Source organism: Aquarana catesbeiana, linkage group LG04, assembly GCF_042186555.1.
Source record: "Aquarana catesbeiana isolate 2022-GZ linkage group LG04, ASM4218655v1, whole genome shotgun sequence".
NCBI lineage: Eukaryota > Metazoa > Chordata > Amphibia > Anura > Ranidae > Aquarana > Aquarana catesbeiana.
Genome location: NC_133327.1, coordinates 373,259,608 through 373,280,180, shown reverse-complemented (window position 1 = coordinate 373,280,180; position 20,573 = coordinate 373,259,608). Strand labels below are relative to the sequence as shown.

General features: G+C 41.5%; 1 protein-coding gene across 2 annotated transcripts in view; it reads left to right on the top strand.

Annotated features, from left to right (window-relative positions):
- TRAF3IP2 (TRAF3 interacting protein 2) overlaps window positions 1-20,573 on the top strand; it is a 109,567-nt gene that overhangs the window by 34,823 nt on the left and 54,171 nt on the right. The window contains exons 1-6 of one of the 2 annotated variants that reach the window (XM_073627096.1): window positions 940-1,503; window positions 5,399-5,487; window positions 10,222-10,290; window positions 10,434-10,547; window positions 15,140-15,214; window positions 18,617-18,748. In XM_073627096.1, the coding sequence (XP_073483197.1) occupies window positions 1,422-1,503; window positions 5,399-5,487; window positions 10,222-10,290; window positions 10,434-10,547; window positions 15,140-15,214; window positions 18,617-18,748 (561 nt within the window). In that variant the 5' untranslated portion in view covers window positions 940-1,421. Of the gene's footprint in view, window positions 1-939; window positions 1,504-5,398; window positions 5,488-10,221; window positions 10,291-10,433; window positions 10,548-15,139; window positions 15,215-18,616; window positions 18,749-20,573 lie in introns of those variants that run through there. The other variant, XM_073627095.1, reaches the window with a different exon arrangement.

The following is a 20,573-nucleotide window of genomic DNA, read 5'->3' as shown; positions in this document are numbered from 1 at the left end:
AAAAACTATACTCTCTTCTAGCATATACCTAGGATGGTGCTACAATAAGAAAAGCAGGTGCTTTTGCACCGAAAGTGCCCTGGAAATGATATGGAAATGGGTTGGGATATGGCCAAATGATTAATCTAGAAAAGGCCATTTATTGATCTAGTAAGAATTTGCTGTTTTGAAGCTGCATGGCTTCTTTATCCAGGCAGGGGAAATATTTTCTCTGTCAAGATCACAAGTTTATTTTCTTTAGCTTAAAGGGGTATTAAACCCAAAAGCAAACATTATTCCAGCTTACCAATTGTTAGATGTGACTGCTGCCTTGCTTTACTTTTTTTGAGGCTTTCTTTCTCATATGTTCACCAGCCAGAAATTCTGTTTTTTTGTAACAGAACAAGCTGCCCTACAGATGTAGCGGTTAGAGGTTGAGACAAGCCATTTACCACTAACAGATGTGCTTACAATGGCCCACTTTTATTAATTTATGGAAAACCTTCATCTCAAAATAAACAAAATTATTCCAGTAACTGCTTATTAAGTATTAGTTGGAGTTTGGCTTCAATTTGTTTTAGTATTTAAATCTGCTAATACATCTAACACTCCCCTCCCCCCAGACTGACAATGCTGTTGTCCAAAGGTGCCCCCTGTGCTCCTTCATCCAGAATAGGGACACTCTAGTGCAGGAGGTGTGTTATTGGCCAGATCACCAGGTAAAAACAAAGGGAAAAAAGTAAAAAAAAAACTAGTGCAGCCACATATGATTGGTAAGCTGCAATATATTACATTTTTGGTTTTGGGTTTAATATTGCTCTAACCACTTGCTTACTAGGCATTCATTTTTTTCACACAAATAGAGCTTTCTTTTGGTGGTATTTAATCACTGCTGGGGTTTTGCTAAACAAACAAAAAAGTCAGAAAATTTTGAAAAAAAAAAACAGTTTTCATAGTTTGTTATAAAATTTTGCAAACAGGTAATTTTTCTCCTTCATTGATGTGCGGTGATGAGGCTGCACTGATGGGCACTGATGGGCACTGATGGAATGCACTGATCGGCACTGATAGGCTACACTAATGGGCACTGATAGGCAGCACTGATAAGGCTGCATTGATGGTAACTGATGAGGCGGCACTGGTGGGCACTGATGAGGCTGCACTGATGAGATAGGTGACACTGAATGGCACTGATAGGCGGCACTGAAGGGCACTGATGAGCACTGATAGGCACTGGTAGGTGACACTGATGGGCTTTGGCGTCCATGTTTGATGTGGGAAAACCAATATACGAAAACCGAACACGTCCACTGATTACGCTATGTTGCTCTTCCTTTTTTTTGGGGCACTTCCTGTGAGAATAACTCCTAGCTAGGAGTATAGTATCCCCATAATCCAGGGATTGTCTGCACGTGGTGGACAGCGGGCCTACCGTACGGTTTATGAAGTGGTATATTGGTGTCTCCATCCCAAGAAAGGCCCCGCCTGGGTTAAGGTCGCAAGCTTTCCTAGGCTTGCCGGTTGGTAAGCGCGCATTTTTTACCTATATCACAGTGGTGCGGTGAAGGATTTACCCACTCCTTACCTACATTCTTGCCTTAGACGGGGACCCCTGCCTCTGGTTCTTCACCTTACCTCACCTTTTGGATTTTTGATCACGGATTAGGACTGTTATCAAAATTTATATGATTTGACTATGAACTTTATTATTTATTATTTATCCTAAATATTCACTCAATGTATCACATTTGTTCACTTATACTTATATTGGCTCAATTTTAAGCCTTCAACATTCACAGCGCTGCTCCTTTTATTGATTGTCTTTAGTGTGTGTATCTCACCTTTAGCGGCTGCTTCTGCTATTCAATTTATTTGTTTGTCACGTATTAATTCAATTATTTGATTGTGTTAATTTTCTGCATATATATAGCGCGGTGGTCTTTTCCCTTTTACAGGTGACACTGATAAGCAGCACTGATTGGTGGCACAGATGATGAGGCACTGATTGTCAGCACTAATGGGCACTGATAGGTGGCACTGGTAGGCACTGCTTAGCAGTGCTGATATGCACTGGTATGTGGCATTGGTGGGCACTGCTCAGCAGTAGTGGTATGGACTGTGACCAATGTCCCGTTTACTCCAAACGGTAATCAGCTTTTTTTTTTCTCCTCATGCTGTTAGCACAAGGGAAAAAAAGCTGATTAACGGCTCTGTTTACATCGCGTGATTAGCTGTCATTGGGTAACAGCTGATCACGTGGTAAGGGCCCGAGATCGGCCCCTTACTCTGATCTGTGATCAGTCGAGTCTCATTGACTCGCTGATCACAGAGTGTGACGCGCACACATCGCAGGGTGCGCACAGGCAGCTCATGCACAGAAGGATGTACATGGATGCCCGCGCTGTAGCCGTCTTTCAACCTAACATTAGTGTCCTATTGGTCCAGTGGTTTGTTCTTAAAGTGTATTTTCACTTTTGCAGTTAAATCTGAGGAAACCCCACTGTATGTTTATTATGTGTTCCCATTTACACAGTATGCCTATTTTTTTTTTTTAAATACTTACTACCTTTTAGAAGTTTCTTCGCAGAAGGTGTCATGGCTAACTGCAAGTTTCTTTAAATAATGTCAAGTGAGCCTGTCCTAAGTATGTCCTCAGTAACATATAATGGAAGAAGCCTAGCCTCTACACCAGGACCCTTCAAAGAGGGCCAGATTTGATGATTAGAACATGCTTGAGGGCCGACCATTTTGCCTGACATTCTTTAAACCATTAAAATTTGGTCTAAGTGTGTTCGTCCGAGCACTAATACACGGCCCAACAAGAATTCTTTTGCCTTTGTGCTGTGTGTGGTGAATAGATGAGCTTGGGCGTGTTATTTGGATATACCGTATTCAATCGGCTTATAACACGCACCTTCACTTTGAAAAGGAAATTTCAGGAAAAAAATTTTAAATTTTAAATAAAGAACTGTGAAGCAAAATAAGGGTCAGTGCCCATTAATGCAGCCTAATAAGTGCCTATCTGCAGCCCCCACTCCATTGCCATGAATGCAGCCCTCACCGTATTGCCATGAATGCAGCCCCCCCCGTATTGCCATGAATGCAGCCCCCACAGTATTATTATTTTTATTTATTTATTTATTTCAGGTACTTATATAGCGCCGTCAATTTACGCAGCGCTTTACATATATATATTATACATTCACATCAGTCCCTATACCCTCAAGGAGCTTACAATCTAAGGTCCCTAACTCACATTCATATACAGTATTGACATGAATGCAGCCCCCACCCTAATGCCATTAATGCAGCCCCCACCGTATTGACATGAATGCAGCCCCCACTGTATTGACATGAATGCAGCCCCCTCCGTATTGACATGAATGCAGCCCCCACCGTATTGCCATGAATGCAGCCCCCACCGTATTGCCATGAATGCAGCCCCCACCGTATTGCCATGAATGCAGCCCCCACCATATTGCCATGAATGCAGCCCCCACGTATTGCCATGAATGCAGCCCCCACAGTATTGCCAGGAATGCAGCCCCCACAGTATTGCCATGAATGCAGCCCCCACAGTATTGCCATGAATGCAGCCCCCACAGTATTGCCATGAATGCAGCCCCCACATTGACATGAATGCAGCCCCCACCGTATTGACAGAAATACAGCCCCCACATTGACATGAATGCAGCCCCCACCGTATTGACATGAATGCAGCCCCCACTGTATTGACATGAATGCAGCCCCCACATTGACATGAATGCAGCCCCCACCGTATTGACATGAATGCAGCCCCCACTGTATTGACATGAATGCAGCCCCCACCGTATTGACATGAATGCAGCCCCCACCGTATTGACATGAATGCAGCCCCCATCGTATTGACATGAATGCAGCCCCCACATTGACATGAATGCAGCCCCCTCATTGACATGAATGCAGCCCCCACCACATTGACATGAATGCAGCTCCCACCACATTGACATGAATGCAGCCCCCACCACATTAACATGAATGCAGCCCCCACCACATTGACATGAATGCAGCCCCCACATTGACATGAATGCAGACTCACCATTGCCGTCAGTGCAGCCTGATTCATGTCCATCTGCAGCCTTGGAGGAGACAGGGAGGGGCGGGACGAGCGCCAACAGATATACAGGAGAAACTCCTGTTTTTATTGGCAGCCTCTTTAATTGAAAGTCCCGCCTCCTATGATGGACAAAACAATTGTCCAATGGCAGCGCAGGAGACGGGACTTCCTTTTACACAGGACGCCGTGTAAACAGAAAATTCTCCTGTATCCTGTACTGCGCTCGTCCCGTCCCCTCCAAGGCAGCCAGCATATCTATCTTTTGTGGCCCCCGGCGCTCGGGGATTCGTTGGAGGCCACAAAAGATATATATGTCAAAATTACCAGGCGGGCCGTCCGAAACCGGACCGCAGGCCGGACTTTGGACATGCCTGCTCTACACCTTTAACCTTTTATTAGGACAGACTGTTCAAATTTAGTTACAATTGATAATGAAGGTCTGCCTGCACAGTACAGACAGGGTTAATTATGGCAAACACGGCTGCCCAGCTTCCTCATAAATAAAGACAAAGTAGTAGCATTTTTTTCTTGCCGGAGGGTCCAAAATAGAGCATCTAAAAAAGGTTAGATGCAATTTTTATTTATTTTTTTAAAAAAAGAAGTAAAGGTTTTTTTTTTTTTTTTTCAGACTCATACTCATAGATAACTAGGTAGACCGATGCTGCATCTTTCGCCCGGTGCCTCTGCACTGAGAACCGAGCGATTGAACATCGCTGAACGCTCGGTTTTCAGAGCTCTGTGAGCAGAGAGCTGTAGACTGTCAGTCACAGCTCTCTGCTCTTCCCCCTCCTCGCTCATTGGAGTGCTGGGCTGTGAGGGGGCAGAGACAGCCAGCTCAGCCTCTCAGCGGCTCACTGAGAGGCTAAGCCGGGTGTCAGTCAGGCACCTGGCAGATCCAGACTTTATTGTCGCAATGACGAGGTGCCTGGACTGACATCCGTGATGTCAGCAGAGAGCGAACTTCAGCCCGCTCTCAGCTGAAAACGGGTCACAGGAGTGCAAAACAAACTGCACTCCTATGACCCATAGGAGAAGCCCAGCCAAACGAGCTTTGGCTGGACTTCTCTTTTAAGTTATGATATGTGAATGGGGACATATAACAAATATAGGGTAAGTGTTATTCCAATTTGGATGCAAAAAGTGGAAATACACTTTAGCTGCGAGTATGCTGCTCACTAAGTGATTGTGTACATACTGTACATACAAATGAGTTTCTACTTTTCAGATTCTTGCTGATTCTGCACCTCCATGTCTGGTTTTATGTTTTGGGTTCCTCTGTACTGATTGCATTGTTGTTGACATACTATATGACCTATCTTTCAGGGCGAGTTTTCATAACATATTCTTTGGATTCTGCAGCCCTAGTTATACAGCTGGCAAATCTTCTCTGCGCTAATGGATTCAAGGCGACAGTAAGAACCACTTGACACTCACTTTATTGTCAAATAACATCTAAGATATATCTGTGAAAAGTTTTAAACAGTGTGAAACAATGTAAGCAATTAATTATGTTACACAATTAGTCAAAGCAAAACACAAGTGCAACAAATAGGGCAGATCATACTACTTATTAAATAAAATAATAATAATGCTCATAATGCATTTACAGGAATCCAGTGCACCCAGGCTTAAAGTGATATTAAAGTGTTACTAAACTCAGGACCCTACATTCACTATATCTGGTCTCCCACAGAACACGGAAATGCAATTTTATTAGTAAATATAAATTGCTAAATACCTTTTCTCATCAGCAGTATATAGCAGTATTGTGACTTCTAACAGTGTCTGGCCAAGCATGCGTTAAAGCTTGTAGGAGGAGTTTTCATTCTCCTCTGACTGTCCTATGAGGCTGCAGGACCCCTGACCCTCTCTCTGGACAGTGCTAATTGGCCCTGTGCTGATCATATGCATTCCCTCCGCCACAAAAAGAAAAAAATTTCAGAAATACACACCAAACTGAGCATGTGCCGAGTGCCTCCAATGCTCTGTACTATCAGGAGATGGATTGGGGACAGTGGAAGGATCTGAGAAGACAAGATCAAACACCCTTTTTACACAATGCGGAGGATTCACCCCCTAGGTTCCACAGTGAGTATAATAAGCATACTTTACTGCATATAACAAACTGATTTTACTGTTGTGATTTAGTAACACTTTAAAGGCTATTTTTTAAAAATAACAAACATGGTATACTTACCTGCTCTGTGCAGTGGTTTTGCACAGAGCAGCCTCAATCCTCCCCTTCTCGGGTCCCCCGCTGGCGCTCCTGGCCTCTTTTTTCTGCTGAGTGCCCCCAGAACAAGCAGCTTGCATTTTGGGCACCAAAGCAGGCTTGCTCCCAAGCCGTTGCTCCGCATCTCCATTCACATACAGAGCCGCGGTTCGGCCCCTCTCTCTTCTCATTGTCTGTGATTGACAGCAGAGGGAGTCAACTGCTCCTGTTGCTGACTCAGCCAAGGGAGGGAGGGTCTGAGGCTCTCGTGCACATTGCTGGATCGCGATGGGACTCAAGTAAGTATTAGGGAGGGCTGCTGCACAGAGAAGGTTTTTTTTACCTTCACGCATGAATGCATGAAGGTGAAAATACCTTGAGCCTTTAGAGCCACTTTAAACCAGCATTAGAGCATATCTATGGTCAAAATCTAAAATCATATAATCATTTCTACATTGAATTTCAATTATTTGTAGTCTACTCCTAATTTTGAAGTTTCTAAACTTACTTTGTGAAGATCCCCTCATATTTACTTACTTTAAAGTAGAACTAAACTTTTTTTTACCATTTTGGATAGAATGCAAGAGGGTTATACCCTGTCAGATTTTTTTTTGTCATCTGTGTCCAATGTCATTTCACTTCCTGTCCCATAGCCAAACAGGAAGTGAGGGAAATCCCTGAAAACTAAAGGAATTCCTTGGGGTCACAATAACTAGTGTCCCCATTGGAAGATTTCCCCTCTATTACTTTTATGGGGACAACCCAAAATTTGAGGATTTTCTTTTACTTTCACTTTCAATGATAATAGTAAACAGGACAAATAGAGAGGGCGAATCCCTAACCGAGGCACAGACAGCAATACAAGCCTGGCAGGTGTTCTAATCCCTCTCCACTCTATCCAAAACTTTAAAAAAAGTTTTGCCTTTAGTTATACTTTAAATTCTGTGACATATAGTCACTATGCTCTGTGAGTAGGCATTGCTGTGTCACGCATTTCACAGAGCCTGCTTTCTGAACTACAGAGATGTTGAGAGTAGGATTTTCAAGAGGCAGAGGCAGTACAGGAATCACTGCTTACAGGCAGCAAGGTACTATGGGATGTGTAGTCCTTAGAAACCAAGTAAGCGTATATATTGAATTGACAAAAATAACTGTTGTTTTTAATACTGATGTTATAAAATGAACGTCTATGCTGTAAACGTTCAGCCAGAATAGGCATGGCTGAACAGATCACAAGGTGACATTCTCCTGTAGCCAGCCCAAGAGAGGAGTAGCCCTGTTCAAGAATCATCTTTCAGACTGGAAAACGAGCACTACTGAGACAACTCACCTGTCGAGCACACACACAGCCACTTACAGAAGGCCGCATTTAACAGATGAGTTGGTGCTGGTGTTTTGACAGAGGGACCCCCATTTTTTGGAAGAATCCTCGTTAAAGCACTTTCCATTGCCATGCAGCTTGGCATCAGCATAGTAGAGGAGCACAGTAAGTATACACTTGTAGCCAGTAATATAGCAACTTCAGGCAGCCCTGCCCTTTATAGTCACCAACCTGCACCATGCAGTAGAAATGGAGGTATGAATGCCCAGGTCCTAAATAGCTTAGATGCAACACATCAGATACTAAGGAGGTGTTGCCAACTTGTTTACCCTTACCTATAGCAAACTATTGCTTGTAAAATGGGGATTCTTAGTTACCATATATTGCGATACATATTCAAGCTGACCAGCTACGTCAAAGTGATCCCTCTCTGGCCAGTCCCTAATCAGTCTTGCAGATTTGTCCAACTCTTATGTGCTAAAATAGCTACTCTCTTGAGACTGTGGATATATAGTGGCAATATGGTGTACACACAGCTGGAGGTGAAAACAGCTCTGGACTAAAATCAAGTTGTGCACATCCACAAAGGGAAAAAATACAAAATTTAAGAGGGTGGAGTGGACAGCACCAGTAGGTAAACATGGTTGCCAGCAAATTCGTCTGCAGCCCTATAGCTTACATTAAAGTGAATGAGCAGTCCTATGTTGTTGTGTGACAAATGCTCCAAAAACCACAGCACAAAAATTGTTGTCAGTTTTTCCACAGACAAATATTGGATGACAAGCTCTAAAATTTTCCATGGACAAATGTCTGTTGTTGAATTTTCCAAGTGTGTGTACACAAATCCGTCAGACAAAAGTACAAAGTACAAACACGCATGCTCGGAAGCAAGGACAAGCCAGAAGAGGTTGGTCTTGTAAATTAGCGTTCGTAATGGAGAATTTGTGACGCGGCAAATTATGAAATCTCGAAATGCAGCGCACATTCTCTTCTTCTTTAATAGGATAATGATGAAGCTGCTTTGCTGGTGATACTGATGGAGTTCTGCCAAACGTATTTTAAAAGGCTTTTATTTTCTAGTGATATCAAGAATAATATTATTATGCTTTTTGGGTTTTTTTGGGCAAGTTACCACAACACCATTATCCCGTAGTTTTTAAAGAAAAAAAATATACAATTAGACATGCTATCTGCCAATAGAACTTAACCAAAAAGTGCATTCTATGCATCCAAAAATAAAGAAAATATACCAAATCAAATCATTATTCAACCAAAAAATAAAATAAAAGCCTCATGCATGTGTCCTGCTTCTTAATATAGGGGTCAACAATGCCAAGAGTTGGTAAAAGCAGGGGTCCGTCATCCAGAGATAATTCTGAAAATCATCCGAATTATTCTCCTGGAGCTCCCGCAGTAAAGGCATATGACATAATTGGTCACGATTAATAAAGCAGCCAATTTTTGGTCCAAGAAATCCTTCTTCTCCTGTTCCTGGACTGGACTTGGGTCAAAGCAATAACTCCAAGGCCAATAATAAATAACACGTTATCTCCTCCGATTCCGCAACATGTCTGGTTGACGAACGGCCGTTCAGAAACAAACTGAAAAGCATGAAATGAAAAGCGCTTATGAAAAGCGCTTATGAAAAGCGCAAATCAACACTTATCAAACTTCTACTAACACGAAATTAGCAGAAGGAGCCCAAAGGGTGGCGCTAAAGAGCTGAAAAACGACATAGTACGTCACTATGTTCGTGTTTGTTGACCGACAATTCCTTGCCGTTTGTATGTAAGACAAAATCCAGGCACACGCCATCGGACGAAAGTCCGAGGTTTTGTCTGCAGAAAATCCGATCGTGTGTACGAGGCTTAAAAGTTGTTTGACAACTCACTGGGACAGTGAATGGCTGCTTACTTGCCTTTAGTCTCACATATGGGAGGGTCTATTGCAGACTTTTTCTTTTGTATTGAGTATAAGAAAAACACCAAAATTGACCCAGCCATCTAATGTGCACACTGATTAAATGTGGTGGACACTATTTGGTATTGATGTCTGATTTGGTCATAAATATTGGAGGGTCAAATATGAAAGCCTTTGCAACAACCCAAGTGAGTTGAGTCAGGCTTTTAATGCAGAATAAAATCCACATAATTTTTTTGCACATTTCACCGGGCAATCTCAAACAAACAAAAGATTCCCCAGCACACTTACCAGCCAGCCTACAAAACTACCAAATTGACCCTTCCTGCAATTATTGAAATGATACTAATGACTATAGAACCGTTTGTAAGATAACTTCATACACTCTTTCCCAGCCATTCGATGTGTTCATTGCCAACCTAATGTTGATTAGCACTGAAGTAAAAAAAACCTTCTTATATATAATGCAGTTTTAGTCTGGGCAGATCACAAATGGACTGGCTGGACATGATTAGCTGTTTGTGGTCACATTTCGTGCTTTCAGTTTTTATATTGCGACATCACTGTAAACCACCACAAAACATTGCTTATATCTAATACAGTTACTGGCACAATCATGTTAAATAAATATTACAATAAAATCACAAACTAGCACTACAAACTTCTTACACTCTCTTGTTTTGTTTTTTTTAGATTGACATTTTTGAAGGATCACTCCGGGGGATGGACATCATTAGGTGGATGGAACGTTATCTTAGTGATGTAAGTAATATAAAAAAATTACCTGGCAGCTACGTGTGCCATAATTCCTTAATGCCAAAAATATGTGCAACTGGTGTATATAGCTTGACTTTGAGCCTTACATTTGACAGAAAACATCTGTTTTATGTTTCTGTCCTGGATAGATAGGTGTCATGATAATCATTGCGATAAGCCCACAGTACAAGAAAGACGTAGACGAGGATTTTGGTCAGGGGAGAGATGACCATGGTCTACACACACGGTACATTCACAGAATGGTGAGTACAACTTACATGTTCTTCTGTTACTTATAATGTAACCATTTTTGCTTAAAAAAATAAAGAAAGAAATAAAGAAAAAACAATTCACCTCTAACCAATTAGATACATTTTAAGAATGTTGGTGAATCTCAATGCACAATCATACCTGCTGCTATTTATAATAAAATTAACACATGGATTCAGCTCACATCCTGCAGTCACTTCCTACTTCCTCAGTGCGGAGTAGGAGGGTCACCCTGCCATAGACACATGATCAGTCCAAGTGCTGGAATAAGAGGAAAAGTGCTTGTAACAGCACTGATCCATGACCAGAAAATTACATTTCTGGGGGAGATGTATACCAACAGTTTACAAAATGCCCCCATACAAAGAAGCCGTATTTGTTTTTTTTTGTCAGCTGACATCTAATGCCGCGTACACACGGTCGGACTTTTCAGCTACAAAAGTCCGACAGCCTGTCCGACAGACTTTCGACGGACTTTCGACGGACTTGCGGCGGACTTGCGGCGGACTTTCTAACGAACAGACTTGCCTACACACGATCACACAAAAGTCCGTCGAATTCTTACGTGATGACGTACACCGGACTAAAATAAGGAAGTTGATAGCCAGTAGCCAATAGCTGCCCTAGCGTGGGTTTTTGTCCGTCGGACTAGCATACAGACGAGCGGATTTTTCGACCGGACTCGAGTCCGTCGGAAAGATTTGAAGCATGTTTCAAATCTAAAGTCCGTCGGATTTGAGGCTGAAAAAGTCAGTTGAAAGTCCGGAGAAGCCCACACACGATCGGATTACCAGCCAGCTTTAGTCCGTCAGCGTCCGTTGGACTTTTGTAGACGAAAAGTCCGACCGTGTGTACACGGCATAACAGCTAACATCGTAGCAGACTTCTGAATTAGAAATATAATTTGTCACCATTAAAAAAAAAAAAAATGAAGGGCTCACTCACATGTGCTTTGCTGTCTGAAGAGCATTCAGTATTTGGATCACTCTTCAGAGAGAATTTAACCCCACACTAGCACACGGTTGTGGGGCACTTGCAGAGCAGCACTTTTGATTAACAGCTCCAAGCGTACCCTCACTTGCAGGGGACAACTGTAGTGTTAAGTGGTAAGGCTGCAAGACACATTTATAAAATGTAATTCCAAGTCCACGCAGCAAGTATTCACTGGTGATTTTTAGTATAGGTTCACATTAGTACTGCTGCATAATCATGCGTTTTGCAATGCATTTTTGTAGCACGTTTTTTCATGCATTGTAATGCATGTAAATCTTGGATAAATGCACATGTGAAACTTGGATAAGTAACATACACTTGTATGCATATTCATACACTCCATGCCATTCTCTTCTTTAAAGCTCCACTTTGAAATTTCACATTTTAAATTTGGTAAAAATCGTATATCTGTATAATATGTACCCTCCCCATTGTTAGACTGCTATCTAAATAAGTTAAATATTAAATAATCAACAAAGAAAATCTGGAGTGCATTTTTCCTTAGGACAGCTGCTTACACGAAAAGCAAGACTATAGTTCCCCTGCTCAGGGTGCCTTGGGCTAAGTAGGCAGTGCCAAGATTTCAGCCTCTAAAAGGAACCTAATGCATTGGGAGTTAGGATAAATTAACTTTGCACATATCATCTCATGCCAGCTTGTCAAGGTCCCAAAACCAGAAGAACGGGTGAAGGTGTCAGCAGCAACAGTGGAGATTGTGGGCATTGCATCACTTAAGGAGGGGGCTTTAGAGGGTAACTGTGCCATAATGTGTAAGTATAATGTGTATGCTTCAACATTATGGCAAGTGTCCATTCACCATGATATAGACTTTAGCTTCACTTTAATTATTTTACTGCCACCACTTTGACAGCGCAACAGTATTGGGATGTAAACAACTTTGTAACTAATACTTCAGTATTTACAGAGCCAGCTTTGGGCTTTTATATAGAAGAGTTTTAGGTACCTTTAAAGCCGCCCAGTCACTTCTGTAGCCCAGAAACTGTGTGGTCCCCCCGACCAACCCCTTTTCAATGTATGTCCTGGACTCATCTGTTCCCTCTGTGAACCCAGGACATTCAACACTGATTTCAGGATGAAGAGCAAAGGAAAACCAAGAAACCTTTGTTTCTCTATGTGATCAATGAACCCAGAAGCCCTCAGCTCTGAGCACTAGGGATGAGCCGAACACCCCCCTGTTCGGTTTGCACCAGAACATGCGAACAGGCAAAAAATCTATTCAAACACGCGAACACCGTTAAAGTCTATGGGACACGAACATGAATAATCAAAAGTGATAATTTTAAAGGCTTATATGCAAGTTATTGTCGTAAAAAGTGTTTGGGGACCTGGGTCCTGCCCCAGGGGACATGGATCAATGCAAAAAAAAGTTTTAAAAACTGACATTTTTTCGGGAGCAGTGATTTTAATAATGCTTAAAGTGAAACAATAAAAGTGTAATATCCCTTTAAATTTCGTACCTGGGGGGGGGTGTCTATAGTATGCCTGTAAAGGGGCGCATGTTTCCCGTGTTTAGAACAGTCTGACAGCATTCCCCGTGACGCCACAGGGAAGTCCCGTCAAGTCACCGTGCGTCAGAGGGGGGCGGGGTCATCGGGTGGCCCCGCCCCCGTTATTTAAGAACCGTCAGAAGAGGAGAAGCGTCACACAGCGGGAGCCTCCCTCCATGCCATCATGGATGCGGAGCGGCCCGAAAAGAAGATGAAGAGAAGAAGAGGAAGAGAAGAAGATGAAGAGAAGAAGATGAAGAGAAGAACGGCAGCCTCCCTCCATGCCATCATGGATGCGGAGCGGCCCGAGGAGAAGAAGGGAAGAAGACGCCGCTGCCGCTGAGGAGGTGCTGGACGAGAACACCGGAAGAATAACCAGAAGAACCAGAAGAAGAAGAAGATGAAGGAAGACAGAAGATAGAAGAAAGAAGAAAGAAGAAGCATTTAAATAAAGGAATTGTCAAAAACTGGCTCTTGTCATTTTTAACATTTTTGACAGTTTTTTTAGTGAAATGGTAGGGGTACTTTTGTACCCCCTTACCATTTCACACAGGGGGGAGGGCCGGGATCTGGGGGTCCCCTTGTCAAAGGGGGCTTCCAGATTCTGATAAGCCCCCCGCCCGCAGACCCCCACAACCCTGGCCGGGGGGCTTATGAACATGGGGACAAGGTGTTTTGGGGGGCTACCCCAAAGCACCCTCCCAATGTTGAGGGCATGTCGCCTGGTACAGTTCAGGAGGGGGGCGCACTCTCGTCCCCCCTCTTTTCCTGTGGCCTGCCAGGTTGCGTGCTCGGATAAGGGTCTGGTATGGATTTTTGGGGGGACCCCACGCCTTTTTTTTTTAAATTTTGGCGTGGTGTTCACCTTAATATCCATACCAGACCTGAAGGGCCTGGTATGGATATTAGGGGGACCCCCCACGTCATTTTTTTTTTTTAAATTTTGGTTCGGGGTTCCCCTGTGGAGAATTCCCATGCCGTTTTTATCAATGAACTTCTATGTGTAACAATGCATTAATAGCTGCGAGTAGTTTTAAATGACTTTTTTTCCTTTGAAATATCATTTTGCTGTCAGACTGTTCTAAACACGGGAAACATGCGCCCCTTTACAGGCATACTATAGACACCCCCCAGGTACGAAATTTAAAGGGATATTACACTTTTATTGTTTCACTTTAAGCATTATTAAAATCACTGCTCCTGAAAAAACGGTCATTTTTAAAACTTTTTTTTGCATTGATCCATGTAGCCTGGGGCAGGACCCAGGTCCCCAAACACTTTTTTATGACAATACCATGCATATAAGCCTTTAAAATGAGCACTTTTGATTATTCATGTTCGTGTCCCACTTTTGATTTCTCCCATAGACTTTTAAAGGGTGTTCCGCGGCATTCGAATTTGCCGCGAACACCCCAAATTGTTCGCTGTTCGGCGAACTTGCGAACAGCCCATGTTCGAGTCGAACATGAGTTCGACTCGAACTCGAAGCTCATCCCTACTGAGCACTTCTGGGTTCAGAGCTGTCAGATCCCAGCTGATGCGACCAAGAAAACAACTGATCGAGTATAGCCTCAATAGGGTTTTCAAGCTTCATCTATGGAAAATTTATGGCCGTCAAATTTTTTAATGTGCAAAAAATGTGAGGATTTTATTGTATTAGTGTGCACTAAAATATATTTGAATCTATTTTTTCACCAAAAACATCGATTTGATAAACAGTTGTTCAAATATCAAGCAACAAAAAAAGTTGTAACGATGATGTTTTTATTCTATGGGTCCTCTGCTTTCATAAAATATATTATGTTTAGTGGTTATAAGTGTGTTTCATGTAAAAAAAAAAAAAAAAAAAAGTTGCGTTTTAACATGTATGTGAAAAATGGGAAAACAGCTCTGTCCACAAAAGAGTTGATGTCTGTCTGGATAAATGTAGTTGATTACAGTATATGCTGTGTGTGCCATGGAGCTTTGACAGCTGGGTATGAGCAAGCTTAATTTGTGGTTGTAATTTAATTTTGTTGCATGTGTTTAGTAATAAATTTATATAAAATGCACACCAAATCAGAATTTTACTTATTTTATTCCAGATGCAGATGGAATTCATTAAACAAGGAAGCATGAACTTTAGGTTCATCCCTGTTCTTTTTCCAAATGCAACAAAGGTAAGTTGTACATGGCAGGCAACAAATGGGGCAGAGCATTATATTTGTTCATTCCAAAGTGTTCTGAAAATGTTAATTTTTTGCACAATTAAAGAATTGTATATATATATATATATATATATATATATATATATATATATATATTCCATAAAACAATGGTTATATAAACATACATGATAGTGCCCTCAAGCATGATTTATGCTGTAGATAGCTGTCCCTAGGAAAAACCCATCACAGTAAACTGTTTACCAGAGATTCTGTTAGCTGAAGGGTTTCTGGACAAGTTTGGTGTGGTCCATATACATAAGATTCTTTTCTAAAACAACCATTATCAGCTGGATTGGGTGACAGTCATCTTATGTCTACAGGTACCATAAAGGCTTAATTGAATAAAGAATCTAACATTTAAAGGATAAGTTCACTTTTGTTCGCTTTTTTCCCCTAAATCCCAGCTCCCCTATGTACCATTATAGCACTCATTAACTTTTTTTGAAAAAATATGAACGCTTTCCATTAATTCTACATACACTTACTTTACTTGTCCTCATCCATGTTTGCAGACATATCCATTTGTAATGTCTTGCTTCCTGATCAGACTTTAGATTATGACACAGGAAGGAGTTGACCAGCTGATCTCATTAGCACACAACCTGCATCATCCCATTCCCAGCTGTGCATTTTTTAAATGAAATGCAATCAATCAGTGATCACCCTTCTCACTAAATACACAATATACAATCAGATTGCATAGTGTATGGCCATCTTTATACAAGTACATAGAAGGGAGTGGACAGAAACACTCAGCTGTCAAGCCCCGTTCACATCTCTGCATAGCGGGAACTCGCATTCCCACATGCGTCTTTTTTTTTTAGCGAGGTGGGGAAGCGTTTTGGAGCATTTTCACTCATCACACATAGGACAGTCCATCCACCTGAATGGACTGCCCTACACACAGCAATCGCCCCAAAGAAGCTTCTGGACTTTTTTTTTAGCGGAGCTTGGTGCATTTTTTACTGTGATTTTTGGTGCAGCGCATTTCTGAAATGCAAGGAAACGCACAGATGTGAATGGAGCCTCATTGTTCTTGTGTTAACGCACCAATTTCATTTTCAGGCCCCATGCCCATCTAGCATAGTGGTAGTGCACATTTTGTGGCTCGTTTTTCCTGTGATAGGCATAGGGCAGCTTGTTGAGTTCAATTGGCTGCACTACATGTGGTTAATGGGACATTTTGGCATTTTAGTGGGTTGCGTATTTTTTACTGTGCGTTTTGCAGCATTTGCCCCTCCTTTTTTCACATGGCAAAATGTGTGTTTGCTGTGCTAATGAGGTCAGCTGGTCAACTCCTTCCTGTGTCATAACCTATAGTCTGATCAGGAAGTAAGACATTACAAATGCATACGTCTGGAAACATGGATGAGGACAAGTAAAGTAAGTGTATGTAGAATTAATGTAAAGCGTTGATATTTTTGCAAAAAAAAGTACATGAATGCTATATTGGTACATAGGGGAGCTGGAATTTGGAAAAAAAAAGTGAACAAAGGTGAATTTATCCTTTAATTCCCACCCAATATCTCTGTGCCAGCATACAGTGGGCCCAGCTTAATATATAAACATGATATAGTAGCCGTTACAGTTAGCCTTTAGTTTCAATACCATCTGAGTCAATGACCCACAAGTATTTTGAAATTAGGAAGAGGCAAGAGTCAGAAATCTTTATCTGCATTCCTGCTCTTAATGGTCAACACAAACAGCCAATGAGCATTTTCAGAAGGCAAAGTCAGCATTGGCAGCCTCAAGGTTTCTCTCATAATTGATTTTCTTTAATAACTATAGAAAACAAAAAGAGAATAAAAGTGGAGTTGTTGATAATAGCAGCCAATTTAGATTTTAAAATAATTTAAAAAATGCCACACATGGTAAGTACCCCAGATTCATGTACCCAACATTTGTCACAAGGAGGCTCGTCATAATTCTAAAGAGTGTTTTAGACAAGTCTTATGAATTCCCCTGACTGAGAATTTGCATAGGTTACTTTCACTGTCCATCACCCTGACATGAACCAGGTCCAAACTGGGGTACTCAAAAGGGAATCACGTGGTTATCTTACCACCACCTAATGTAGATCTTAATGGGCAGTTCCTTTTATGCACCACCTTATATACCTTAGCCAAAGAGAGAAAGTCCAGCCCAGACTGGCTAGAAACAGGACAGGGACCACTCTAAAAAGGATATGTACCCCATCCCACAGGCTCAAAGCTTGAAAGATGATGGACGATATTGGCAACACTGAGATGCAAAAAATCATAAAAAGGTTGAAACAGCATTTTATTTTAAAAAATGTCCCAAATTGTTTATGCCACACACCATGTGTATGTGAGAAACCTAGATGACACACACACTGTACACAATCTTGCCCACTACCATAGTGCCTCATGCTGTACAAAAAAATATTACATAAATAGACTAAATTTAAGGTTGTCTTAAGCCTGCCATACCTGGTTCAAAGTTTGCCTGGTTCAGCAGGAACGGGCCAAGATTGGATCCATGTATGGGCAGGATTATTTAACCCAAGTCAATCCATCAATTGACTTGGGTACAACCAGCCTGTCAGATTTTTACATACAAATACTGCCAGTGGCTAAAGTCACTAGCAGAAATAATTGTGTTCTGCCAGCCACCCCGCACCCACCCTGTTGAGAAAACACAATAGCGCTGCAGGAGGCATTCCCCCATCAACACTGTCTGTGTTGATAGGGGAATCAAGCGATTTTGTTTCCTTCCACCTGTTCTTTCCTTCCACCTGTCCTTCCACCTTTTCTTTCCTTCCACCTGAATCATCTATGGCAGTGGTTCTCAATTCCTGTCCTCAGGGCCCACTAACAGGCCAGGTTTTATGTATTTCCTTGGGGAGATGCAGACTAGAATACTGCAATAGCTAAGGAGCAAATTATATCACCTGTGATGTATTTCAGTTATCTTGAAAACCTGGCCTGTTAGTGGGCTGCCTTAGCTATATTATAAGTGAGCTAATTCTTAATGAATTATATCATTCCACTTCAGAAGTTAGTCATATCCTGTACTGATTCTCAACTATGCTAAGAATACAACTTTCCATATGTCTGTAGGCCAATGCTGCTGCTCTGTGTGTGGGCTAACCTCATTTTTTCTGTCTGATTGAAGTGGGACGTTTGGAAATTCGTATGCTTCCCATTAGTGTGGATGTATAAGATCATCAGCCAACCCTTTTTCTTAGCCTTCTTAGCCTTCCAGTGACTCATTATAGGGCCATGTGTAGCCATAGCTGGGCAGTGCCTTCTCAATCAGCTTTGTTCCATGTAGTCTGATTCTTAAGAACTCTGATTGTGTTTAATGTCTGCATTCTTGTGCTTGCCTTTTCAGGATCATGTACCTAACTGGCTTAGAAACACCCACATTTTCCGTTGGCCAGAAGATACAGGGAGGCTGTTTCTTCGCTTGCTTCGGGAGGAAGAATATATTAGTGCCCCTGTTGGAGAATTGCCAGTGCTGCAAGTGAGAAACTATTTGCTAGGAAGCATATCCAGGACTTAAATGTTTTATATGACAATCATTCTATGAAGTTCTAATGGAAACCACGGGGTTTGGGAGTCCCTATATATACAATGGTCCACTGGCAGTTATGCCCCGTACACACGGTCGGATTTTCCGACGGAAAATGTGTGATAGGACCTTGTTGTCGGAAATTCCGACCGTGTGTAGGCTCCATCACACATTTTCCATCAGATTTTGCGACACACAAAGTTTGAGAGCAGGCTATAAAATTTTCTGACAACAAAATCCGTTGTCGGAATTTCCGATCGTGTGTACACAAATCCGACGCACAAAGTGCCACGCATGCACAGAATAAATAAAGAGATTGGCTATTGGCTACTGCCCCGTTTATAGTCCCGACGTACGTGTTTTACTCCACCGCGTTCAGAATGATCGGATTTTCCGACAACTTTGTGTGACCGTGTGTATGCAAGACAAGTTTGAGCCAACATCTGTCGGAAAAAATCCTAGGATTTTGTTGTCGGAATGTCCGATCAATGTCCGACCGTGTGTACGGGGCATTAGTGTTCAAGAAAATTACACTAACACTACAAATACACGGGACTTAAATATAAAAAACAGTTATATCTATTATTTACATTCCTTTAACGGGACCTTAAAGACACAGCCTATTCCTGAATGTTCTATTGCTGAATGTTTCTTATTTTTATCCTAGAATTTACTTTACCTGGTTGACCTTTTAAAAATGCACAACAGGGTATTTCTAGCACCATTCTCTTACTTAAAGAGGAAGTAAAGTCTTTCCCTTTAATTGCACCTACAGGTAAACCTATAGTAAGGCTTACCTGTAGGTACTGTAAATATCTCCTAAACTTGCACTGTTTAGGAGATATTTACTATATACGCTTTACACATTTGTCAGGTCTCTGATGGCATTATTGAATGTACTGATAAGATTTTTTCATGCAAACATTCATACAAAAATCTACTAGTGTATGACCAGCTTAAGTCCACTGGAGGACAGGCACACCCATTGGGACATAAGAGGGAGATTGTCTGATAAAAAATCATTTAAAATAAAAACTGTGAGTCGTCCCAGAAACAGCGTATGACGCCTGCTGAATCTGGCCACATAGAACTTTGTAATATGTTACTGAAAGGAAAACTGTACAGTAGACATCTTTTCCTTAATAGCATTAGCAACTCAGTGATTGATTTTGGCGCCCAGTTGCTCTTTAATTAAATATTGTTTAGACTAAGGGGTCATGCAGACAGAACGTTTAAAAAAAAACGCCAGTGCAGCTGCCAGGAAAAAGCAGCTGTAAAAACGTGCTTTTAACGCGTTTTTGACTAACGTTTATGGGCGTTTATGCATGTTTTTTTGGCGTTAGCGTTTTTACAGTATAAACACTCCCTATAATGTAAAAACGTCTAAAAATGCCAAAAGCGGCTAAAAGCTTGTTACATCGTTTAGCAGTGTTTAGTGCTTCTGAGTGATTGTATGACTTCCCTACAGGAGCTCCCGTTTTTTCTCAACCCAAACAATGCTGGTAGGTTAAATAAGTTGTCACCAAAGGGGCTGTATAGTGTGTCATAGGTGCTAGTTTTTTTTGGTGGCTTGAACTGCCATGAATTGAATTGTTGCTCATATGTAATATGTCAGTACTATATAATTATGGTATTTTTATTTTATGTAATTAATATTTTCCCATCATTAATGCCTGTTGTATTTCTTTTGACACTGTTAAATATGTATATTAAAGTTTAGAAAATCTAAAAATGTAGAATTATATTATATTTTGGCAAAATATATTGTAAAATGTTG